Source organism: Columba livia, chromosome 2, assembly GCF_036013475.1.
Source record: "Columba livia isolate bColLiv1 breed racing homer chromosome 2, bColLiv1.pat.W.v2, whole genome shotgun sequence".
Lineage (NCBI taxonomy): Eukaryota > Metazoa > Chordata > Aves > Columbiformes > Columbidae > Columba > Columba livia.
The window spans coordinates 45,363,646-45,389,301 of record NC_088603.1 but is presented as its reverse complement, the minus strand read 5'-3'; the positions used below and the strand labels follow the sequence as shown (position 1 = coordinate 45,389,301).

Genomic DNA, 25,656 nt, shown 5'->3' with positions numbered 1-25,656 from the left:
CTGAGTACTCCATATGTTAGCGCATACGTTTTCTTCTGACCTACCGTCATGGTGACAGAGGACTTTCCCCAATGCAAAGGTACATAAACAGCCAACCCAGCGTCTTTGTGGACCCAATTCAAGCATATGCCAATAACTCCTTCCAGGAAAAGAAACAGATTGCTTCTGTCGGGTTTTATCTCTCTTATTTTTTGGGGGGAAGGGGATGGTGGAATGTTCTATGCATCAGCTTCTGTTAATTTTTTCCTTGTTTCTGTCCTGTCACACAGATTAGAGATGGAGGTTTGCTGGGATGCTCTGAGGGAAATGAATTCATGTTCAAGTTTGATGCCCCGCCAAGCTTGGGACACCGGTGCATCCGCAGTGAATCTGGGAGGGCAGGCTCTGCCCGCAGCACCTGCCCTGTTCCCCTGCACAGGTAGGAAGAGAGTTTTCTGTTCCTGGGAAGGTCTCTTGGAGAGAGCTGGCGGGAATCGCCGGTATCACAGCTCTCTGCTCCTGCCTGGCGCCATCCGTGCTCCCTTTTGGGCTTTCTGAAAGTTGTCTGACTGCAGTTTCAAGCCATGCATGGAGCTGTGGATGGCGCAGGAAAACCTGCATTCCAGCGCTAATGCTTAGCCCTTCTAAGCCCAAATAATTTGAGCAGTAATTTTGCAACTGTTCAGGATTTTTTTTTCCTGTGATGCTACACAGTTTCCAGTGGAGTTTTCTCAGGCTTGTCTGTGGCTTTTCCAAGCCGCCTTTTATGCATGTGGTAGTACGGGTGGATGGCTAAACAAAGTCTTTGTCAAGAAGGAGCGAGGAGTGAAGAGCGTAACAATCACCAGCTAACGTGGTTTCATGGTCAGACAAACTCATCACCTTCCTGAGGAGACCACGACATCTGTGCTGGCAGGGCACTTCGAATATCTCTGAGGCAACAGCACCATGTCCCATTTTGATTTTGAAAATGGTATCATTTAGAGCGACTGCTTTACATATTAGATGAGAAACTGTCTCAACAACAGATCTCAAAATGAGACATCAGTGCTAAAGCTTTTTTATGCTGTGGGGTGGAGCTGTTCTTCATCCAACATCCAGTATTTTTAAACAGTGACCGAGTTAAGGATACACATTCACATGCAAGTGTTTATTTGCTAGCAGAGTTTGCAGATGGTGCAGGATTAGTGGGACAGTAAATAACAGAGCTCTGAATTCCTTGATTTACACGGTGACAGTCCAAGAAAATGGTGTTTCTGATTTATCCAACCACTGGGGTTTGTATCTAGCAAGGAGAAAGAGAGAGGAAGAAAAGATAAGGCTATTATTGAGAGAGGGGGAGTCTGCCTTGGGAAGGATGGACTCTGAAGAAGACAGAGGTGTCTAGGGTGAGATACGTGTAGGAACTCAGTGTTAAAGTTCAAGCTGCTATACCAGCTGCTGGGAGTCAAGGAACCCAGAGTGGCACCTGGGAGAGCAGGCTGGGAAATGGTTCATTTTCTAATAACGCAGTAAATGTCTTGGGCACAGGACATGGGTGGTAAGAACTATTTCTGGCTGAAGATGGGAGAGCTTTAAAAAAAAGTCCTGAGAAATTAAAAAATGAAAAGAAAACCCCAACTCTTTTGAAACATCACAGTTCGTGTCTTGCAAAAACAATGCTGTGGTCTGACAAGCAATCCAGAATTTCTAGCATTTATCTAAAACGTAAGCTGGAGGAATGAGTAATCACCTCTGAAGGACTTAATAACTCTTTGTCCCTTCCTCCATATACTTGTGTTTGAGTCATGATAGTAAGGAGGATACAATAGGTATTTGTGGGAGGCATAAAGCCTGCGCTCTCAGGGAACATATGATTCTTCTGCAGATGTTAACTGTTTTCTCTGGCATCTTAAACACTGCTCATAAAGGATTTCTCTCTCTTCAGGATGTGACCCCCCCTGCCTTTTGTCTTGAGTCAGACAAACGACGACAAAAGCATCCTGGCAGCATTAATTTACTTTAATTATTGGATTGGGGGTGTGCAGCTCCTTCAGCTGATTTATGAAAATTCAGTGCGTTCCATAAGTGACCTGGGTGCACCTATTTCCATGTGAACAATGAAGAAAACCTGAGACATGAGAGTCTGTTCCCACATACAACACATTGAAAGACACCACCCACATGCAGCATTTTGTCTACGTTAGGGAATCAAGGCTTGTGCATTTTGGGGACAGTGGCTGCGTAAGTGGGGCACGGGTATGTGTCTTGCTCCGAAATCAGATGCAAAACTCCATTTTGCAGCTCCTTTATTTCTCAGCATCTTCTGGGTCCCAGCATCATCCCCAGACCCACAGTGCTGAGCAGAAGCCCAGTTCTTTCCCCATTTTGCTTGATCCCTATAGCCTTAATTTCTCATCTTTGTCACAGCTGCTGCAAAGGAAGGCTGAAGTACCAATGTCTCCTCTGTAGCCCATTACTTATTAAATGTCGAGGCCCATTATCAACATATATAAGAGATAGCAGGGAAGGGAGAAGAGAAATTTGAAGGCTTTCTGATAGGCTCGTTTGTAATCCATGGTTGATAGGCAGTGATTTATCTGGGTAGGGTTTGGGTCTCAGAAATCCATTCAAGCTTATAATTATCTTGACATATGTGGAAAGTCATATTCATAGTTCCTCAAACCCATCAGAGCCTCATACTTTTCTAAAAGGGAAAAAAATACCCCTTCAACTTTACTTAGATGTGGAACAGTTTCCTGTTCCTTGTCAGCTCCTGAAATCTGTCCGCTCTCTGTTGCCTGTCTTTAGCTCCCAAGGGAGAAATGAATGCAGAGCCACTGGGACAGAAAGGGAAAGAAAAGATATTTCTGGGGAGAAAAAAAAACATATTAATAAATCAGCCTATATCCATCCTTCTACCACAAGTATTTCTTTATGAGGACAAGCAAGGGGAAAGGTGAGCCAGTCTGTGAAATGGAGGCAGGGTTTTACCAGAAGCTTCTGCTAATATCTATGGTGGCAGCACTTCAGGGAGCACAGAGGCCCCTGTGCTGCTCTGGGTACAGGATGGTTGGGATTGGAAGGGACCTCTGGAGATCTTCTAGTCCAACCCACCTGCTAAAGCAGGTTCACCCAGAGCAGGTCACACAGGAATGTGTCCAGGCGGGTTTTGAATGTCTCCAGAGAAGGAGACTCCACAACCTCTCTGGGCAGCCTGTTCCAGTGCTCTGGCACCCTCAAAGTAAAGAAGTTTCCCTTCATGTTTAGATAGAACCTCCTGTGCTTCAGTCTGTGCCCGTTGCCCCTCATCCTGTCATTGGGCACCACTGAAAGGAGTCTGGTCTCATCCTCTTGACACCCACCCTTGAGATATTTATAAACATTGATGACATCCTTTCTCAGCCTTCTCTTCTCCAGGCTGAACAGACCCAGCTCTCTCATCCTTTCCTCATAAGAAAGATAGTGCCCATGGCCTTTGCTCTCCATCAATTTCCTTGGGCTCTGCCTTGCTGCTGCTTGTCCCTCAGGGAAAGGTCTCAGCTCTCCAGCTTCCACATACTTGTCCCTGGCTAAGCTGGATCTGCGCAGTGATACCAGAAAATTGAAAAACTATCTCTGTGGTCTACTTTGAGGGTCAGGGGACCCCCCTTGCTGCTGCCCCGTGTCTTCAAAGAGGGGCAAAACAGCTTTTCCTCCTGCCTAAGAGCAAGGCGAGAGGGAGTAGTCTTGGGAAGTCTTTGTTACTGGAAATAGTATGTCATCTGGCCTGAGACCCTGGTATGAGATGAGGCTGTTGCAGAGGCTTGCATTTGGGCTGTAAGCTGGGTGCAGTTCCCCCTCCCTGCTCTCCCTTGTCTCCCTTTGCTGCCCACACCACATGGGAGTTTCTTGGAGTGGGGACCATCCCTTGTCCTGCAGAGGTGTCACCAGATCAAAGGACTGGGGTCAGCAAAAATCAGGGAAACCCACGTGTGAGTGAACTCTGTTTCAAGCTGTAGGCACAGCTGTGAGAATGTGAGCAGAGGCAGTTAGGTGATAGAAAACAAAAAATAAAGAGAGAGAATAAAAGCACTTTCCAGAATGAAGTAGCAGGGATGGTACCAATGGGGTTATGCTGGCAGGCGCGGGACTGCCAGCTGAGGTACAATGTAGATATGGCTTTATAGATTTGGAGGGACCCCTGAGCCTCCCCAGGAAACAGGTTCATAACACACTTAGTCCTCAGGTCTTGCTGCATTTTTAATTTGATTTTTGCACTGAGAACATCATTAAAAAACTTCTCCAGGGGAAGGCGGGGAGCAGAAATTAAATTGAAATTTCAAAATGCTGAAATTGGAGTGTTTGTTTTGAGGCTTATCATACCAGTTTGGCCACTGATCCCTTATAGTCCGCCTCCCACAGCAGCCATCCATGCCTGTTTCTGATGGCAAATTCCTCAAATGTCAGGCGTGCATTTTAAATGGTTATTTGTACGGAGAGGCAATCCAGAGAGACCAGCCAGAGCGCTTGGTCTGTCAGTCAAGGCTCGCAATGCTGCTGCACCGACAGGAATCATTTTGACAGAAAATTGCATATAAATCGAATAATTTCAAAATTAAGAAAGGGAGATGAAAGCAAATGCTTCTGAAATGAGGTGCCACCAGTGAGTTGTGATGTACAGGTTTGAGCCTTGGAAGCCCTGCAAATTCCTCCTCGTCCCAGCAGCCATGGGCTTGGTCCGTGCCTGCACCAAGGCTAACACTAGGTTATTGCAAATTACCTAATATTACTAATTATGTTAGAAATATTGGATTATGAGCTGCCCCAGGGGACTGTTCTCAAGCAAAATATTGTCACATGTTAGTCCAACGCTGCAGTGCCCAGGCCAGGCAGCAATGGGGGACCTAGGGCTTGGTTTCCATACCCCTTCCTGATGCCCAAGGGTGGTGTGGGTGGGGGTGTGCTGAAGCCAAAATTAGACTTGCTGCTTTTGTGTGTAACCTTCAGTCCTCTTCTTCTCCTAGCTACAGTTTTGAGTAGCAGTGAAAGGTGTTGGGAGACGTACCATAGAAAAAATAAGATGCGCTAGATGAACTGAGGGGGTGTGAAGGCACAGGGGTGAAGGGGTCAGCAGAAGCCCACGCTGGGCAGAGCATTGTGTTGCCATAAGTTCTTATGCTGATCACATGAAATGTCACCACAGGACTGTGCACGGTCAGTGAGCCAGAGTGGGGCTTCGGGACACAGGAGCTGCCTCCTGGGCTCTGCCACTGCCATCCTGTGTGACCTTGGTCAAGTCACTTGGCCACCTTTCCTTCAGCCTTGTGCTCTTCTCTTTTTAGACCAGGGGTGTCAAACTCATTTTCACCAGGGGCCACATCAGCCTCGCAGTTGCCTTCAAAGGGCTGAATGTAATTTTAGGACTGAATATATGTAGGAGTAGTTACATTTATCCAGGCCTAAAATTACATTCAGCCCTCTGAAGGCAACCGCGAGGTTGATGTGGCCCCTGATGAAAATGAGTTTGACACCCCTGTTTTAGGCCATCATGTCTTCAGTGTCCCTCAGAATAGTTTGCACTGTGCCTTTATTGGGCTTTAAAAAATGTAAATATCAGTAAAGAATAACGCTGATCGGTCCTGTTTTATTTACGGTTTCTTGGCTGAGGTTGTTGCACAGGTCAGAGAGCTGGAAAACCCCCATGCATGACATGGAAGGTTTCCTCTTGTCCCAAACCAGGCTGGCAGGGGCTGGAGCTGGCACTGGGCTGAGGCAGGTGACAGCCTTTCCTGTCATGGTGGGGGACGGATGGGTTTTTTTTGGCCATAGCCCAGGGCTGGAAGGGAAAAGTTATATGAAGGGAAAAAAAACAGCTTTGCAGGCTGGCAGCTGCCTGTATTCCCTGCTTGGCCGTGGAGGGATGGTGAAAGGCGCTGATTTCCAAAGCATTGCCTCCAGCCCCTCTTCTCCCAGAGATCCGAGGAAATAGCGTTTAGGATGCACCTTACCTCTGGGTGCAGGTGGGGAGCTGCATTGGCTGGGCACTGCGGGGCTCACTGTGCTGCAGACCTGGGAGTGAGATCTCCTTCTCTCAGCCCCCCCCCCCTCACCCCTCTCCTGGTTCCCTGGGGGTGCTGTGTGCCCTGGGTGCCTCAGAAAAACAGGCACCTGCGCACCCTAAAAAATGTTTTTAACGCATTAATGCCTTTTAAGCCATTATGAAATCTTCTCCCAGAGCTGCAGCCACTTCAGGCACTGGTGCAGCACATGCAGCTCTTTGCCCCACTGTTGTTGAAAGGCAATGTTAATAAAAACCTGTAAAAGGTGTTTTCTCAGTCACCCATGGGCAGACTTGGGGTTTATTTTCATGGCTTCAGGGCCAGTGCTCTGGGATTGATGTGGTCCCTGGGGCTCTCCCTGTCCCTCTGCTTGGCTGGCACTGAGGTCACCGTGAGCTTGGGAGGAGCACGTGTCTCCAGCCTGCTTTACCTGTGCCTCCTGGCTCAAATCGACCACCGGTATTAAAAAAAAAAGAAGAAGAAGAAAAAGAAAAGTAAAAAAGCAGCTAGAAGGGCTTTTATTGTGAAAAAGAGACTCTTCGAATGCCTGTTCCCCCCCTTCCCAGCCTCTCCGCTCCCCTCCCCACAGGGAGGTGGGTCTGGGATGAGGCAGAGTTTGAAAACTTGCAGCTGAAGTTTGAAGGGTGTCCTCCCGCTGGGGGGAACAGGAGGCGCCTGCTGGTGCTTCGTGGCAGGGACTCGGCAGCCCCCGGCCATGTGGGGTCAGGCAGCAGGGATTGCGGGGAGCCTGGAGGGGCACCCCTGGGTGACAGTCCCCAGCCGTGGTTAACGGCTCGGGGAGAGGAGGTGGGTTGATTAGTTGCTGGAGGATTTATTATTATTATTATTATTATTATTATTATTATTATTATTGCTATTTTTTTTTTTTTTAATTTTTCATGGGTTCCTGGTGTTGTATGGAAGTGTTTCAGGCAGCTGGTGCCCAGCTCAGGAGGTGATCACAGGCAGTGAGGCACACGAGGAGGAGCGCATCATCCGGCACTGCGAGACATGGTAGGATTTAGGGGTTTTCTTTCCAAACTGATGGTGGGAAGCGACGCTGGGTCTGCTCAGGGACACCAACCCCATGGGATGAGATGTGAGGTCATGTCCCGACTGTCTCCATTGCAGGAGCAAGTTGAGAGGGACCTCTTGGAGGACTGGAGCATGGTGAGGGAAGCAAGGCAGGGACCCACTCTGGCATGTGTCTGTCTTAAATGACACTAGAGGTGGACAAAGCAGACTGTAAGGACGTTGGTAAAGACAGTGCCTGATGCTGCTATGCCTAAATGCATTGCTGTCTGCCAGGGAGGTGATCATGCTTCCTCAGCTGAAATCCACCTTTTAAAGAGCCTGGGTCACATCGCTTTAGGCAGGCAAGAGCATGGGGTGAAGGCAGCAAAGTGCAGATATTCTTGGAGAGCACGAAGAGCCCCTTCTTGCTTTCCATTTGGTCCTCCCAAAGCATGGCATTTTCATCAAAAAGGCACAGAAAACCTGCCAGTTTGGCAAAGGAAAATGCTTCCCTGGGAGAAATGTCATGTTTCCCCAGTGACAGCAGATTCCCCTGCATCTGCAGCACATTTCAAACCTTAGGGTGATTTTTCATGTCTAGTTTTAGCGCTCAAGTTTGGAACATCCCTTGGCAAACAGTTTTCAGACCCATCTGAGCAAGTACAAGCCGGCTGAGCTGGGATGTGGCCCCCACCACTTCCCATCACCCTGTCCTGGGAGGGGATAGCTGGGGCATCATGCCAGGGGAGGCTTCATCTCTGTTCACACACCTCAGCCCTTGCAAAGCTGGTGTCAGGCAGGGATTGCAAATGCACGTGATGGATGAGCTGAGGAGGTGCCCGGTGCTGCTGCCAGAAACTGGTGCTTGGGTGTTGCTTGTGTTGCTGAAATGTTTTTATGTCCTCGAGAATATGGGGATGACTCAGAGTAACTCTGGGAGCAGTGGGGCCGTGCCAGCTTTCACCAGAGGGTGTGTGTGGGGGTGTGTGTTTATGTGCTTCTATCCTAGGATGTTTTGAGTTTCTTAATGAATTTCAGCAGCAGGAAAAATAGATAAGACTGAGGCTTTTGTCACTCATTTTGAGCTCGTGAATAACTCCTCCCTGTCAAAGAAAAAAGCAAGGCAGCTCTCCCTGCACCAGCCTTTTGTTCACAGTAACACTCTCCTGCACAAGCCTTCACTATGAAGCCTTTCAAAGATTATATAGCCTGTGCCAGGTACCTGGTGTGGTCTCCCCTGCGAGAGCGGGATATTCAGTTTTTGCCAGGATTTTCATTTTGCTTTGGCAAGGCAAGGTCTGCTTCTGCAATCATTTCCCCTTTGTGAGCTCCCGTATTGCTTGCTTTAATTTCACCCATAATCCGGGTTTGCTCTGGGCACCACTCACCTGTAGGCAGGGCAGTGGCAGTCACGAAGAATAAATTCAGGCGGTGCTGTTTGCTGCATTTGCAGCAAAACTCTAAGCAAAATTCCCAAGGTGAGTTTTGACTTCTTTCAAAAGCAGCAGGAGGGTGACCATGTGCAGAAAGCTAGAGACACCCCAGCTGTGAGCGTCACTGTTAGCAGGGAGCGCGCTCGCAGACGGTTGCTTGTTGGATCCAGCTCTGTACGTGCCCAGCCTGCTGGAGCGGTGAGGGCTGGGGGATGACTGCATGACCGAAACATCTTCTTTCTTCTGGTTTCAAAATCTGCCAACTGCTCTGTCACTCACCTAACATGAGGTAGTCTAAATAAGAAGGAGTGATTACACTTTATTAATCCTCTGGCATAGACGCCAAATACTTTTATTACCCCCTCTGTTTTAAACGCTCAATAACTCCAGTCTGCCTGCAGCTATTTGCCTTACCCTGATGGAAAAGATCCTTTTTTAGGTCCTGGTCTGGTGCTCGTACCACGATGGGGTTCGAGGGAGAAGCAGAAGGGGCTGGAGGGCGGCTGCTGGCAGGCTTTGCCTGGGACAGGGTCTGCGGGACACAGGCAGCACTCAGAGCCAAGTCACCAGCAGCTTTCTTTCCCTTTTTTCCTCTGTAAAAAGGAATGGCTTAAACAGAGGAACACAGGGTTACTTTTTTCTACAACTGAAGCCAGGGCTTTTACGAACAATTCTGTTTAGAAGAAAGCCCGCAGGGCTGAAAGGCTCTGCTGTCCTCCTCCTCCCTCCCCTTTGGAATCCCACGAATGCTCTTTCCTGCTCTCCAGGAAGGGAAAAAACCTGACAGCCAGCTCAGGGAAACCCAACCGGCCAGTTTGGGCAACGTCCACTGAAAGGCCAACAAGGGAATCCAGTGCTGCCCCTCGCCAGCATCATGAAATGGGTTTTGTGAGCCCTTCTTCGGCACTGAGCAATCACTGCTATTCCCTGGTGCTAGTCCACTGGTTAGAAATTAAAACTGAAACTAAGTGGATCAAAATCTCCCCTCCCCAAAATACAGAAAAAACGTGACCCTCACTAAAATAGATAAAACAGGACTGGGTGCCAAAATGTGTAAGAGTTTTAGCAGTTTTTCAGGCACTCATCAGCAGGATTGGTAAACTCATCAAGAGTGAGAAGGAAATAACATTTGATTTTATTTTAATGTGTTTCTCTCCATATTAAATGCAGCCCAGAACAAACAAGATGTGTCTTTCTAGCACTTTTGCTCTTGGCTGCTGGTATGCACAGAGGAGCTGAAGCAATGCAGCCCCACTGGGAATGCCAAGTCAAAGCTGGTGAGCAGCCCAGAAATGCAGCAAGAGAAGTGAGTGGGGTGAGGGGGGCTGTGAGGAAGGGAATCTGTGGTAGCCTCCAGGTTGCTGCTGTTGCTTCCCCGGGTTTGGGACTCCCACAGGAATCATGAGTGCGAGCCACTTGCTGTGGCTGGAACCGAAGCACTGAGGAATGGGATTGTCCATTCCCGAATGCTGTGGGGAACAAAGCTTATTGTTTTTCACCAGAAGAAACCCAGGAGTTTTGAGGCAGTTTGTGTGTGGGACTTGAAGGGAAGGAGTCGAGCCTGTGGGTCTCAGGCTGCTGCTCTCCTCCGAAGCATCCCCTGCACAACCCCTCGTAAACAAAGGCAAGACTGTTCAAAATGAATGGGAGCACGAGGCACAGATGTTGCACAAAGGCGAGCCACATCTGTTTTGCCGGGGAAGGGGCCCCCTTCTTGCTGTTTCAGCAGGCAGATGGGGAAAGCTGCTCTGAAAACCGCCGGAGCTTAGTGCAGCAGGCTGGCCAGGAAACTGGGACGAGGGGAGGGGGAAAAAGGGAAACCTGGCAGGATCTTGCACAGCAGCAGAGGGAACAAGGGAGCAATGGCTGCCCAAACCCGCTGCTCTCCCTCCTTGATGTCTCTGCCAGGATTTTGAGGTTGTGCTGCTCTCACGTAGGTGTGAGGGTTAGAGGAACAAGTGGACGATGAGGAGGACCTCCCATGTCCCATGATGCTAGCAGGACAGTTGTGCATTCATGGCTGCTCAGAGCCTTGCTGCCTCGCTGGGGACACCAGGTGCTGTTTCAGGTCCATGGTGTCCTGGATGGTTCAGGTACAAGTTGATACTTCTTCATATAAGGCTTTTAATGGTCTAAAGTAATGGAGAAGTTTGCCTATGTACATGGCGGCAGACCCATGTGTCTCGGTGACACGTCCTGAAAGACAACCAGCAATCTCTTAGGAGATGTGTCTCCAAGAAGCAGAAGACCCAGCTCAGTGCAAAAGTCTGCAGAATAGGCCCTGACTTTGAACTTGGGTAGGAGAAGGATGAGACATTTGAAAGCTTTTAATCTGCCTACTTTGAGGAAAAGACTTATGGCATCCTGGAGAACGTTTTATTTTGTGGTGCTTTTTATTGACTTCTGGGACGAAACCAGAGGGGTCCTGAGCCGCACTGTACACAGCATCAGGATGAAAAATGCCCTGTCCATCCACCGATGAGATGAATATTAACTTCCTGCAAGCCGAAAGATTTATATGGTGTGAGCAAGGAGAATTATGAATCTTTCATTTTTCTCAGTGAAAATCACACAAGTTAGGGGTAAGGACAGTGTCATCACAGGAAAAGCAAGTCTCCACCAGTACCCTGCAGGGCTTTAGTCCATTCCAGGTGCAGGAATGGACAGTGCATGTCCTCTCCAGGTCCCGCTGTGTGGCAGCCCTGCCCTGACTGCATCATCTACACCCTGTAGTGAGGTGTCCTCCATGCAGGTGATGGCTATCCATCTCCTCCATGGTGTCCTCCATCACGTGCCCAGGTTCTCCATAAAGATGCTGAACTAGCTAGACACTGGGGAAACTTGGAGCCTTGATGCTCTTGTAGGCTACTCCTAGGGGTTTTATGAGCCTGTGTTTTGGCTGACCTTGGTCTGTAACTCAATTGGGACCAGACAGTGCAAAGGGAATGGCACTATTATGTACAAGTGCTGGGATTTTCTTGTGACACAGAGCAGTTTCCAGCTCCAGCTGAAGATTTTGTTCAAAATGGTCTTTTGAATGATGGAGTGTGTGAGCAGAGCCAGTGCTCAGCCTGTGGCCAGGCAGAGAAGCACTGACGGGGTGAGGGGCCTCCCAAAACCAGAAATAGTGGGTATGGGTGTCATTTAGCCTGAAGAAAAAGAGGCTTAATGGAGACCTTGTTGCTCTCTACAACTAGCTGAAAGGAGGTTGTAGCATGGAGGGTGTTGGTCTCTTCTCCCAAGAAACAAATGATGAGAGAAAATGGCCTCAAATTGCACCAGGGGAGGTTTAGATTGGATATTAGGAAAAATTTCTTCATGGCAAGGGTTGTCAGGCATTGGAACAGGCTGCCCAGGGAAGTGGTGGAGTCACCATCCCTGGAGATGTTTAAAAGATGTGTAGATGAGGTTCTTAGGCACACCGTTTGGAGGTGGACTTGGCAGTGCTAGATTAATGGTTGGACTTGATGATCTTCAAGGTCTTTTCCAACCAACACAATTCTATAATTCTATGATATTGAGCAAGAAACAGGAAATCTCAGCCCTGAGAAGCAAAAAGCTCAAGGAACTGACTCAGGACCTGGAGCCCAAATTACACCGGGTTATTACTATAAAGAGGCTGTGGAGCTCAAAGGTTTCAAGGATTTTATAGTTTGCAGCCCCAAAGCTGTAGCAGTAACTGGGAAAAACTGTGAAGGGAACATTATTTTAGAAGTTAAAGGAAGCACATTGGACCATCCCTTTAAAGTCAATGGTCAGAGTGAGTGGTGTCAACACCATTTCATCCCTTTATGCTGCTGCTGGAGTGTTGTCCTATGCTACTGCAAAGCATGCTAATCTCACAGTTAGACCATAAATTATCCCCTTGTGGCAGAAGCTTTGCAGACTGTCCAAAATTTAGCAAAGCACAGCATGTTTTGAAGTTTTGCACCAGGCAATTTAACTTGGTCATTTTCTGGTTTGGTTTTGGACACGTTGGTGGGAAGGCTTGTGTGCCAGTGACCAGGGCTTTGCTGACTCAGCAGGGAAGGACCCAGCACCATATGGTAATACGCTAGGTTTCCATCTCCTGGGCTTCAGCAGACCCAGCATTTGCTCTGACTCCTTTGCATATGGTTTGTGGGAGTACAGTCCCTCTTCTCACCTCTGCAGTGCCTGGTTTGAGCTTCCCAAATCACTCATGAGGAGTAACGTGTGGAAGTGGGTCTGCAGGGGCACCATGAGCGGACAGGCAATGCCTGCCTGCCGCATTCCTGCCCTGGTGCTGAGCAGGGTGGCCACAGGATGCCGAAATGCAGTGGGGTCATGGTCCCCCCAGCTTGAAAGGCATTTTGGAGGAAAAAAACTGCATCCCTAGTGGAAAAAAGCCCAGACACAAGGCTGGTGTGGGTCTGCGAGGAATTATGGCTGCTTTGACAGCTCACGGGGCTGCCCCAGGGTGATGCAGGTGATGGTGGGACATGGTTCCCTAACCATGTGTGGGGGCAGCACAGCGGACTTGCTTCCCCAGGCAGCTGCTCTGAGCTGGGGCTACCTTTAAGGTTGGCATTCCTCATTTAATACCTGTCTTTAGTAAATTCCCACTCTGCCAGCCATCTGTCTTCCCTAAGTAGGATAATATAGGAAGGCACTTAAACACTTGAATGATGGGCAACGGATGCTGCCAAAGGTTTTCTTCTGCTCAGGCTCACTCGAAGTCACTCTGGGTTGGAGGGGTTTTGTCTCCTCCACTTCTTCCACATCTTCAGCATGGTTATGGGTCCCCAGCAGTGAGATTAACCCATGTGCCATGCCCTTACAAGCCAAAAAACTCCTGGAGAAAACCAAAAGGAAGGGGCTGTTCTCCTCCTGGATCTGGTTGACATACCAGCCTGTCTTTCCAACACTCTGGGAGCTGCCACGAGCACCACATGTTGGGCACAAGGCTCTGGAGATGTTCCCAGAGGTGGTGGGCAGCCAGAGGAGATTTTCCTGTTGCTTTTCAAGCAGCCCTTGTTAAAATCAGTCGTGGCGGGATGCGTCTCCTGCTGCCCACATGGTTTTGTGGTTCATCGGGCGGGCAGCAAGCACAGTGCTGGGGGGATGAGTACAGCCCTGTGTGTTGCACCCCCCCTGCAAAATACACCTTGTACAGTGTGCATCCAGATAAATGCACAGATCTGCTCTTAACCTGCTCACTGGTGGCCTGTGGCAAAATCCTCTGAGCTCGGGACCCCAGGGCAGGCAGGCAGCTGAGAGGGACATGGCCAGAGCTGAGCCAGCTCGGTTCACTCAGGTACCTCTTTTGGATGATGGGATTTGCTGCTGGAGGGGTCTGCTAATGCCGGTGCAGGGGCAGGAGCACTTTTTTGAATGCCAGAGGAAAACAGGGGTGAAACACACTTTTAAAGGCCACGTATTTACTTGGTGTCCTTCCAGTTTTGGGGCTGTTTCTAACATTCCTGGATAATGAAGTTTGAGGATTGTTTTTCTTTTCTTTCAAGCTTGACAAAGCCAAATTGATGCACTTTGAAAAGAAATTGAAACCAGACTTTTTTGCTTCAAATTCTTCCAAAGTTCAAGCGTCCCGGGAATAAAATGTCAAGGATAAAACCCTTCCAACCACATTTAGAAAGTTTTATCCTTGAGTGGCCAGATTGCACAGGCTCTCCACCGTGCCTTCAGGAGCCTGAGCCATGCTGTATGTCCCTCTGATGAGCAAGGTATATATTATTTACTTATTGGCATCCTAGAACAAGCAATGCATCTCTTAAGCCTTTTTATGTGTTTTGCCTGTGGCATGCCTGCTGGGAAATGGACCTAATTTCTGGAGAAGACATGCTGTACTGTCACTGTCTCAGACTAGCAAAGCAGAGCTGTATGGATGGTTTGCATTTCAGGCTGAATTGAAGCCATCACTTGAATTGCAGCATTTTTTTACAGCATGGGCTCAGAGGAAGTCTCTTTGGAAAAGTATTTACTCTGGGCTTGTAAATACGGTATTATTTTCACAATGTTCTATCATCTAGATTCTTACTAAATTTGCAATATTGACTGCCAGAAATAACACAGAGACTCTACTTGCACTTTTTTATTTTCTCTTTATTGTCGATGTGGCAGGGAAAACCTGAACAGGGCTGGGGAAGGGAGCCTGTAGTGGCCCTTGCCCAGCTTCACAGCAGAGGATTTCAAGCTCAGGATAGGAAAGAAATGAAGCTTTAACTTGTGGTGCCCAAACCAGAGCTTGCTGACAGAGAAGACAAAGTGGGTTTGGATAGCATTGATGATTTGACCGCTTGGTCTGTAAAGTGATTTGACTTGACAATAAAAAAATGGCAATTGTTGCCATCCATTTGGCTTCCACTACTCTACAGCTGTGGATTAAAAAGGACTTTTCCTGCAGTATTTCCAAGTTTCTCCAAATGGTTCCCACATGCATCCCCATCCCCAAATACTCGGATTTTTGGCAGCCAGGCTCTTTGCATGCCCAGGAATGGTGTAAGCAGACAAAGGGTTATTATTGGGTGGCTAACAAAAGCCATCACCCTGCAAATCCTCTGTTACAGAAGAAGAGGGTGGCCTTGGATGTCTCCATGGATGGGACATCTACCACCTCTCTGGACAACCTGGGCCAGTGTTTCACCACCCTTGTCGTAAAACATTTCTTCTTCATGTCTAGCCTGAATCTCCCCTCCAGCCTCACCCTGGACTAGCTCCTTTTCACTCTGTGGTTTTAAGGGAGAGCTAAAACAAGGGGTCCCCTGGCAAGTCCCGAAGACCCACACCAGACAGCCCCAGCTCCTGACAGAGGCTGGTGTAAGCTATATGTGAGCAAAGAATTTGGCACAGGGGATATATTTTGCTGCACTGCTTTGTATTTCTGGGAAAGAAACAATTAAATGAGAGCTATAAAGCTGAATCACTCCAAATGCACCCCTGCTAGCCCTTACGAGCTGCATTAAATCTGCTCAGTCCTTGAGATTTAGAAGGAAATCCCTCGTGGTTGCTGCCAGAGTTGGTGGCTTTGTGGTTCCTCTCATCCACCTCGGCTGATGTAGTGTCCTTGGGAGGGACACGGCTCCTCAACACTGGGCCATCTGAAGCTGTTGTGAGGGCGTCAAGCCTGATGGATTTTTAGGATAGTGCTGGCTCAGCTTATGAAGGGGCTCACGTGCTGGGTGACTGGGGGCATCTCCTCTGGGGGCTGAAGTCGTGCTGGTGGAGGGGTCTCTGCAGCCAGCTGGAGCCTGTCGTCCTAAAAGCCCCGTGGCTGCAAATGCTTCTGCTCTCCCAGCTGCCTTCTTAAAGTCATTCTGGCTGCTGGTTCTCACCTCCCCAGATTTTCAGCTCTTCTTTTATTTTCAAGCTTTTCCTCTTATAAACAATCTCTTATCCCTTCTTTGGCAATATATTGTCCTGCTGTGTCTGCCATGGCTATACTTATGCTTCCAAAATAAATAATTGCAAAAAAATGTATCCACTTGAACATTGCCTTGACTTCCAACATGGGTTTGAACCGCTTGGAAATGCTTGATGTAAAGCAGAGAGGCATGTTAGAGCATCCAAGCCTGGGTGAACGTGGCATAGGTGCAATGTGGCACCCCATGGGTATGGGGTGGGCTGGGATGATCTCCCAGAGCTGCCCCTCGCTTCCCACCACCTCACCCCAAAGGGGAAGGTGCTGTGCTCAGGGCAGTCCCAGCACTGTATGCGTGGTATTGCTTTAGGCCAGAGCAGAGATACATTGGCTTAGCAGTGTGGTGAGATTGCACAGTATTTGCTTGTAACTGCCTTTCCAGCCTATATAATTTTTTGCAAGTCCCTTCAGAGTAGAAGTTATGACTAAAAGGAGTGGGGGGAGGGAAAAGGTACATGTATAAAGATATACACACCAGAACCTGGTAGTACCCATCTTAACGCAGTTTCTTGGTATTTTAGGTTTCAGATACAGCAGTTTGCAATGTTTTTAAACACAGACTGCCACAGCCCGTGACTGGTGCTTGGAGCTGTCTTGTTTTTGCTGGATGAAGCAGCAGGCACTACTTCAGAGGCCCTATTTCAGCATTTGTTGAGACATCCCTTGAATGAGGGTGCAGGGACCCGGGCTATGGGCTGAGTGTGTAACTGGGGTAGGACCCACTGAGGGAGTCCGGAGTAAAGTCTGAAGATAAAAACCTCTTAGAGACTGGAAAGTGTTGGTATCCAGACAGGAATTTGCTCTGCTTTGGTCTATCTCTGCCGAGAACCCTAAAGGTGTTGTGCAAATGTAGCTTTTCCCACCTATTTGTGTGCAACAATCTCAGATCCTTGAGTTTTTAAAGCAAAATATTTGACCATGAAGAATTCATCACCCATAAGGTGATGTGTACATCAGCGCTGCAGACATGGCAACATGCTAAAAGCAAACCCTGAAGAGCTTATCAAGAGCTTCTCATCAGGACTGCTGGGGTGGGGAGTGCAGAGGTCCAGGGATGCCCCAGCTGTAGCACCTATTGCACCACTGGGACTCCGGGTAATTCTCTCCCTTTCTCTCCCTACAGACTCAGCGACCATGGCGAAGGACGGGGCTGAAGCCCCCTGCTCCGGTGGCCCTCGGGGTGCTGCTGGCCCTGGCCCTGCTGGCCCTGGCCCACCTGCCCCCGGCCCACCTGCCCGCATCACCAGACAGCTCCCCCCGTCTGCTGCCGGCATTTCCCCCCCCAGGCACCTGTCGGGAGGCGGCTGTCCCCCTGTCTGGGGAACGAACCCTCAGCCAAAGGCCCCTTATACCCCCTGCTCACCCATGGGGGGACCGACCCCCCAGCCGGGGCAGGAGACAGCGGCGGGGGACAGCAGGGGATGCTCCCCCATGGCTCTCCGATGATGACCTCCGAAAGATGCAGTTGTTGGCTGGTGGGCAGGTTGTGTCCAAAACCCGCATCCCGGCCCATGGGCAAGTCCTGCGAGTGGGGCTGCGGGCCATGGGAGACACCGACTGGGACTCCTCGCCAGCCAGCCTGGAGAGGGACTGCCAGGATGGGCGCTGCGGGCTCATCAAGCGTCCTGGGGACCTCTACGAGGTGCTGGCCTTCCACCTGGACAGGGTGCTGGGGCTGAACCGCAGCCTGCCCGCTGTAGCTCGACGCTTCACCAGCCACCTCCTGCCCTACAGCTACACCGATGGCTCCCCACGGCCCATCATCTGGTGGGCGCCCGACCTCCAGCACCTGGAGGATGCCAACAATGACCAGAACTCCTGTGCCCTGGGGTGGCTGCAGTACCAGGAGATGCTGCGGCCCCGTGGACTGATGCCAGAGGCCAGGGATGGTCCCTGCTCCAGCATCTCGCGTGGTGAATGGAGCCGCCTGGCCCTCTTTGATTTTCTCCTCCAGGTAGGGCTGGAGTGATGGAGACCACCTGTCCCACCAGCTGTGCTGCTGGCTCCCCCTGCACTGGCATCTGTCTTGCCTGACCATGGTCTCCTTCTTCTCCATGGGGTCACATAGGCTGTGGTTTCTTGGGATGTATTTGTATTCTTTAGCTAACGGGGAGCAGCAGAGCTTTGTGCAGAAGTGGTTTGCCCCAAGCACGATCCGTGTTTAGGACTTGTGTGGAAACATGGGCAGGTTTTGGATGTGGTGAGTCCACTCTCACGTGGCTGAGCCTTCTCTCAGTGCTGGCTCCACTTTGTGCTGATGTTGGCAGTAGCTTGGGATGGGGCATCCCTAGAGACAAGCAGCGTGTTTTGCATCAGCCCTATCTCATCCAACTCCAGGAATGTGCTGCTGGTGTAGGAAATCAGGAGCCCTGCCCCTTCATATGGCACTGCTTTCCTCCTCCTCGGGATTAATAGTGCTTAATCTTCTGTCTGGAAAATCATACCCTCCTGCTACAACGGATTACAACAGCATCCCAGAGAGTTATCCTTTCTTAAAGGGTAGCTGTGAGGAGGCAAATGTGGTTTCTATGGAAAAAAGCTTGTTTAGGCACCTTGGGGCTGGAGCTTTGATTATCAGACAAAGGGAAACCACCTGAAAAGGCAAAAAACAAGGAGGAAAGGAAAGAGGAAAGGAAAGGGGAAAGGAAAGGGGAAAGGAAAGGGAAAAGGAACGGAAAGGGGAAAGGAAAGGGGAAAGGAAAGGGGAAAAGAAAGAGGAAAGGAAAGGGGAAAGGAAAGGGGAAAGGAAAGGGGAAAGGAAAGGGGAGGAAAGGGAAGGGGAAAGGGAAGGGGAAAGGGAAGGGGAAAGGAAAGGGGAAAGGAACGGGGAAAGGAAAGGGGAGGAAAAGGGAGGAAAGGGGAGGAAAGGGAAGGAAAGGGAAGGAAAGGGAAGGGGAAAGGGAAGGGGAAAGGGAAGGGGAAAGGGAAGGGGAAAGGGAAGGGGAAAGGGAAAGGGAAAGGGAAGGGGAAAGGAAAGGAAAGGAAAGGAAAGGAAAGGAAAGGAAAGGAAAGGAAAGGAAAGGAAAGGAAAGGAAAGGAAAGGGGAAAGGGGAAAGGGGAAAGGGGAAAGGGGAAAGGGGAAAGGGGAAAGGGGAAAGGGAAAAAGGAAGGAAGAATACGTGTTCTCATGTTTTTTTGTGTGTGTTTTGTTTTGTTTTGTTTTGGCAAAGCCTGACCATTAATTTTTATAACCTCAGACTATGCTGGCAGAGGCAGAGCAGTTCTGGCTGGGCTTGGAAATATTTTAGCTGAAACAGCCAGAGAAATTAGATGATTAACCAACCCCCTTCCTTTCCCTAGGCCAAAATGCCATTGAGTGCAATGGAAAGGCTGAGTCTTCAGCAGAAAAAATCAAGTTATAAGGAGACTTTCCCTCAGAGGGCTAAAGCAGCACAGTGATAAATCCAAGGACAATCCACAGGTTTTCCTCAATAACTCAAATGGGACCGTCCCATGCAGAAAAGTCACAAAAAAATAAAGAGGCACCAGGTCACCAGGATGTTACAGAAGTGAAACAGCATCCATCAGAAATGGCTTTAGCCCCTCACAGCCCTTGCTGGGGAAGGGCTGCAAGCTGCGAAGATGTAAGCTTTGATCCCTGCTGTACGTTGACATAGAAATCTTGGTTATTTTCTTAAATTAGCCTTAAAATTGGGCTGCTTATATATTGATTTCTCTTGGTGTTTGCCATAGGGGAACCCCTATCTTGGTGCAAAGTTTTACTGAGAGCAAAACACCAAGTCCAGTGGAAAGAGAGCAGCTGATGTTTTTGAACTTCACTATAAAGAGAGCCAAAAATGTATCAACTCCGAAGCCCTGCCAGCTGTGTCTCTTCCCTGTGGCACACCCTTCTCACCCTCCACCCTGAGAGTGGTGAGGCACTGCCCAGAGAAGTTGTAGGTCAAGACCAGGCTGGATGGGGCTTTGAACAACCTGGTCCAGTGGAAGGTGTCCCTGCATGTGGGGTTGGAACTAGGTGATCTTTAAGGTCCCTTCCAATCCAAACCATTCTACGACTGTGATTTTATGAGAGCAAGATAGGAAATACAAAGTTTTATTTCCTTGGTTATTATATTCCTAACCCTTTGAGAAGGAAGATTATGGTAAAATCATAGAACAGAATCGTAGAACCATTTGGGCTGGAAGGGACCTTCAAAGCTCATCTAGTCCAACCCCCCTGCCATGAGCATGGACATCTTCAACTAGATCAGATTGCTCAGAGCCCCGTCCAGCCTGACCTTGAATGTCTCCAGGGATGGGGCATCTACCACCTCTCTGGGCCACCTGGGCCAGTGTTTCACCACCCTCAGTGTAAAACATTTCTTCCTCATGTCTAGCCTGAATCTCCCCTCTTTTAGTTTAAAACCATTACCCCTTGTCCTGTTGCAACGGGCCCTGCTAAAAAGTCTGTCCCCATCTTTCTTACAGGCCCCTTTTAAGTACTGAAAGACCACAATAAAACGTCTCCCTGAAGCCTTCTCTTCTCTAGGCTGAACAACCCAAATTCTCTCAGCCTGTCCTCACAGCAGAGCTGTTCCATCTCTCTGATGATTTCTGTGCCTTCCTCCAGACACTCTCCAACATGGCCATGTCTTTCCTGTACTGAGGGCTCCAGGATGAGTCCCACACAACACCCTGTCTCTGTTTCCTGAGGTTTAATGAAACACTTGGGTCAGCAGTCAGTGAGGTCCCATCTGCACCATGGGCCAACACAGAGGATGCTCTGCTTTCTTCCGATAAAGCTGAGGAAGCTTTGTGAATACCATGGCAGTGTTACGGAGGCTGAGTCTGACAGAGATTTATTTCCTTTAAGAGTGCCTTGTCCCTCAGGGGGTGTGGGTGAAACACTGGAAGCTGCCAAGTAGCACTGGGGTTTCTGCAGGGATTTGGGGTGGGAAGCAGGGGCTTGACAGCCTTGACAACATGGAGCCTTAGCAGCGTCTGCAAATGATTAAACACAAATGTGGTCAAAACAAGTCACTGTAGCCTAACTTAAATGTCAGGCATGCTCTGTGTAACGCACAGCTCACTTTTTCCCTTGCTGATCCTTTTCCATTCATCTTTCCATTGATTGCTGCTCAGGTTGCCAGCAGGGTTGGATGAAAGGGAGTCTATGAGCTGGGAGCCAGACGAAACCATAATCCAGTGCACCAAGACTCAGCCCAACAAAAAAATAATATAATTTTGAGGTTTCAAAACATAGGTTTTCTTGGGTGTGGTTTTTTTTATTTTTTTTTTTTTCATTCATGTCTGTGTATGTCTTCTCTTGGTTTCAGCGGGAAGCATGACCCGTTCGCTCTGTGCAAGTACAGAGTACACGTACCACAGCAGGTGTCTGATCTTCAATGGATCAGCCTGTCACCATCAACTTTGTTGTCTCTTCTCCAAGCCGAGGGGCTTTTGCAAGTCAGCTCAGCTTCTGAACCCTTCCCCGCCTCTCTCTCACTCACTATTTCATGTTTACTGAGGATCCTTAGAAAAATTTTATTCTCCTCTGAGCAAGAAAAGTTCTCAACTGGACCTCGCCACTCCAGGCACTTGTCCCCGCTAAGGTCCTCAAATGTCTCCTGCAGGTTCATGACCGCCTGGACCGCTACTGCTGTGGGTTTCAGCCTGATCCCTCTGAGCCCTGTGTGGAGGAGAGGCTCCATGAGAAGTGCCGAAACCCGGCGGAGCTGGTCCTGGTCCACATCCTGGTACGCCCCCCTGCTTCCCAGGGACTGCTCTGGAGCTAAGATGAAGGTGCCTGGAAGGTGCTTGCAGGGCTGAGGTGGCAACAAAGGGAACATAGATCTCATGGTGATGCTGGGTCCATGGTAGGAGGTGTGCCTCGACAGGGAGAGACCTGGGATTTGGCAGCTGCTGGCGCCAAAATGCTCTCAGAATTTCTCAATGCATTAAAAGCAAGCACCAAAACCCCCAAACTGGTGACTCCCCACAACAACTGAACTTCTTCTTCTCATCCAGGTCCGGAGGAGTGCACCATCCCGCCTGGTGTTCATCGACAACGCTGGCAGGCCACAGCACCCTGAGGAGAAGCTCAACTTCAGGCTCCTGCAAGGCATAGACAGGTAGGGAGGGGGATACCACCCTCCTGGGAGCACATCCTGGGAGAAACCTGTGCTTGCACAGGCAGGACGGACACCAGCCCTATGTGCACACCTTCGTGCCACTCCTGGCCTCCCCAGTTGGGCACCCCTGTGAAGTGGGGCCAGCTCCCACCCAGGATGGGGCAGATGGGTGGGCTTGCTAACTCATCACACATGCTCCTGCCCTGAAACTGGCCCTTCATCCTGCTCCGGGTGGCTGATGGCAGTCTCCAAAGCCTATTTTCCCCTCTCTAATAGGCAGCTGCACAAAACACCCCCCGAATAATCAGGTATTTCAGTGTTTCTTGTGTTGTTGCCCATCAGGCATTTGGCACACTATCGGTCCCTTGATTTGGAGCTCATTCAGATCCATTTCTGATGGAGCTGTCCTGCATGCTCACCATGGGCAGAGTTTTAAGCAGGAGGCTCCTCATCCTGTCTTCATCTGGGTGGACGTGCATTTCTTCTCCAAGTACTGGGGTGGCCTTTGCTGGGGTGCCCTGCTGCTGCCCTCCTCCCTTGCTCAGCCTTCCCTGGGTAATCCCTTTTCCCCCTTCTCTCTTCTGCTCCTCTGCTGCAGCTTCCCAGCAGCAGCAGTGGCCACGCTGCGGTCGGGCAGGTTGCAGAGCCTGATGCTGGAATCGCTGCGCCTTGACCGGGAGCTCTGGGAGAGCCAGGGCGGCACTGAGGGGCTGAGACCCCTGCTGCGGACCATCGACAGGCGGGCACGCATCCTGCTGCGGTACATCCAGGAGCACAACCTGACGGTGTTTGGGGACTCACTGCGCTGAGCCGACCACAGTGCCTTGCAAATCCTGGCAGCGATGGGTGTTCCTCACACCCTTGATGTGGGTGATGTGAGACTGCATGCTTGCCTCTCCAAAAGGTGTTCCCCTCCTTCTCCTTGTAGGATGTCCTGGAAAAGGAGATTCAATCACAGGGAAGAGGAAAGAGGCAGAGGAGACATCTCCTGAAACAACCTGCAACTGCTTGAGAAAGGCAACATTTATCCAGTAATGGTCTCAGCATGTCTTTTCAAAGGAGGGGCATATCCATGAGATTTTTTGGGTGCCTTCACCCCTCTCACCCCAGAACCTTTGCAAACTGGAGGCTTAGACAGTTGAACAGCCTATAGGGATCCTGGGAAGGGTTAAAGAAGTGGTGAGCAGCACTGTTCAAGGCTGGAAAAAGTCACTAGCAGCCTTTCCATAGCTTGCACCAGGCTCTTTTGATGATGCCTTCTCTGTTTCCAAAACATTAGAGGCAGAGAGGCTGGAGCGGCATGGGGAAGAGCAGAGGGGAGCTTTCTAAGTGGATTAAGCAGTGATAAATCACCCAAGCTGAGCTCTGTCTTTCCCGGCCCTGGAGGAGGTGATATGTGTCTGGGAGCGGGTGTAAGTCGTTGCCTGAAGCTGGGGCCAGGCAGCACCCCACACCAGCACCCCACACCGCAGGCAGCACCAGGCAGCAGCTGGCCGTGCAGAGTCCACTGTGGCATCCCCATGCACCGTGCCCCAGCAGGACTAGGCTGCCACCAATGTGTATTTTGAATGTGGGATTTGAAGGTTTCAGTCTCTCACTCGCTCTTCTCCTTCGCTGTCAGGGGATTAAAACTCAAACCTACTGTGAGCTCTGCCGCTTGTGAAAAGTGCTTCTGCCTGATCTCTCAGGCACGGCTGCGCAATACGTTTTCCAAGGCTTGCAGAAAAATGTTCTAACAAAAATACCAGGCTATTTCAGCAGGACGCAATCGAGTGCCAAATGCTTTCTGAGCATGCTGGCACCTCCAGCAGAGCCCATCCCGCTCCTGTCACCTCCTTTGGCTCTTGCCCAGCAGCCCACTGTGATGGGGCACAGCAGCATCCCAGACAGGTAGGTCCTCAAAAGCAAAATAAACATGAGGAAAAAAGATAGAGGGATCGGATCTGTTGGATCCTCTTCCACTCTCTGCACCGTATTTCCCAGCTGAGGTGTACAGCCAGTGTTTGCTTGCCAGGAGCAGCCAGCTCCCAGCCTGCAGGCTGATGGTTGGCCACCAAGAGGAGGCTTTTTAGAGGAACCTCAGAGAGAAACCCTCCACTTCTCCAGCGCTACAAGTGGAGCCTCCATGCTTGAGGCACTACAAGTCACTTGTGCCTTTGGAAGGTCTCAGTGATACCGGCATGGGTGCTTGAGCTATGCTACTGCCCCATTGCCGCAGCTTTAGAGAGCATAACCACCCATGCAGTGGGAGAGGCAGAAAGGGCATTTGTGCCTTCCCTCCTGCAGCCATCCCAGCACCATGTCAGTTATAGAGCTTGCAAGGGAATGTTTTAACACCCATGCTGATAAACACAAGCAATTCCCTTTTCCCCTTTTTCCTCTTCTTTAAGTGAAGATCAAATGAGGCTTGGGTGGCACGAATCAAGGAGCACTCTCAGAAAACATCAGCGCTCAAAATCACGGGCACATCAGCACCCCGAGTGCTGGCAGCATCTTCCTGGAGTCCTGCCCTCCAGTCAGCCAGTGAAAGCCTTTCCCCCACCACTCTCTCCACCCCATGACTTCTCACTCTGTTTGCCACACCAGGGGTTGGATGACTTTCAGGGAACCCCTGCTAAACACCAAATCATGATGATTCATTACGGGGAGCTGAGCTTAGCCTGTAAGCATGGAGAAAGACAAAATAACTTCTCCTCAGTCATGTGAAAAGCCATGCCCAAGCACTGCCTTATATGAATAAAGGAAACTAAATGTAACATAGTTAAATCCAGAAAATATGCTTGAAAAGCTATGTGGTAACAAGAGAATTAGTTAGGAAGTGTAGCATCAGTCATAGTCTTGTTTCTCTCATTGAAATGATAAATTTTATTAGAAGAGAGGTTTTTTATCCCATGGAAGCCAAGTCCTCAGTGAGAAGAGAGAGGAAGGTGAGGCACTGTATGGTGTCCAAAGCTGTTGACTTTGCTGTGCTGGAACAGCAGCTTTTGCCTTGCCTCTGGTTGCATCTGCTTGACCTTAACATGGCACGAGGTAGTGGGGCTTTTTCTAGGTATTTTTGCATTTCCTTAGCTGTAATGTGTGAGTTTGCTGGCTAAATGTACATGGGAACATCTGTAAGCAGTTACACATCTGAATAAAAATTGCTCTTGATTTAACAAAGAGCCATATATGGTCAAATGAGATCAGCAAAAGCCATACTGTTGCTGAGACTGACCACTAGCCTCCTTTAATTAGTCATTTTTTCCATGTAGCCAGCAAAGTGCATGGCCATTCAGAGGAACCTGTGGTCTGCTTTGGCCATATCAGCCTTTACCACGTAGTGTTGGGTCTGGTTTGCTCCAGCTATGGATGTGTCATAGTTCCTATGATAAATTTATTTTTACGGGTTTGTAATATAGTTATGAAAACTCACTCGGGGCCATGCTTGACAAACAAGATCTCATGTCAACAGTCGTTCTGTTTTAACCAAATTTCCCTGGGCATCATCATGGATCCTGTTCAGGTGGAGTAACAAAAAAGGACACAGTCTAAGCTGGCTTCAGAACTGGGGCAGGACTGCTTTGGCTTTAAGAAGGCAACAGCAGCTAAGCAAGGGGAAAAAAAAAATAGAGAAACAAATTAAGGCACCTTTCCTGAGCTTGCAAGAGCTGGAGTGAAGCTGGCTCCCAGTGGGGGCAATTAAATGCAATCCCCATCCTACCAAGGATGCTCTTGCTGGCATCACTGGTGACAGGATGGAGAGG

General features: G+C 49.5%; 1 protein-coding gene across 3 annotated transcripts; it reads left to right on the top strand.

Moving 5' to 3' along the window:
• The first annotated feature begins 6,584 nt into the window (after positions 1–6,584).
• GASK1A (golgi associated kinase 1A) lies at positions 6,585–25,072 on the top strand. Of its 3 annotated transcripts, none has more exons than XM_021297843.2 (6): positions 6,585–6,806; positions 6,924–7,013; positions 16,966–17,796; positions 21,416–21,538; positions 21,810–21,913; positions 22,512–25,072. In XM_021297843.2, exons 2-6 carry the CDS (start codon positions 7,011–7,013, stop codon positions 22,720–22,722), a joined length of 1,272 nt encoding a protein of 423 aa, XP_021153518.2. In that variant the 5' UTR covers positions 6,585–6,806; positions 6,924–7,010; the 3' UTR covers positions 22,723–25,072. The 3 variants fall into 3 exon arrangements, with proteins under 3 accessions (XP_021153518.2, XP_064907716.1, XP_064907717.1); XM_065051644.1 differs by having other exon boundaries at positions 6,594–6,806; positions 6,932–7,013; XM_065051645.1 differs by lacking the exon at positions 21,416–21,538 and having other exon boundaries at positions 6,594–6,806.
• The last annotated feature ends 584 nt before the right edge of the window (positions 25,073–25,656 follow it).

What these genes read in the sequence shown, in the direction of transcription:
- GASK1A (XM_021297843.2), top strand. An exon ending in TCTTTGATTTTCTCCTCCAG is followed by an intron (nt 17,797 to 21,415) that starts GTAGGGCTGGAG and finishes TGTCTCCTGCAG; the next exon opens with GTTCATGACCGCCTGGACCG. An exon ending in CTCCTGCAAGGCATAGACAG is followed by an intron (nt 21,914 to 22,511) that starts GTAGGGAGGGGG and finishes CCTCTGCTGCAG; the next exon opens with CTTCCCAGCAGCAGCAGTGG.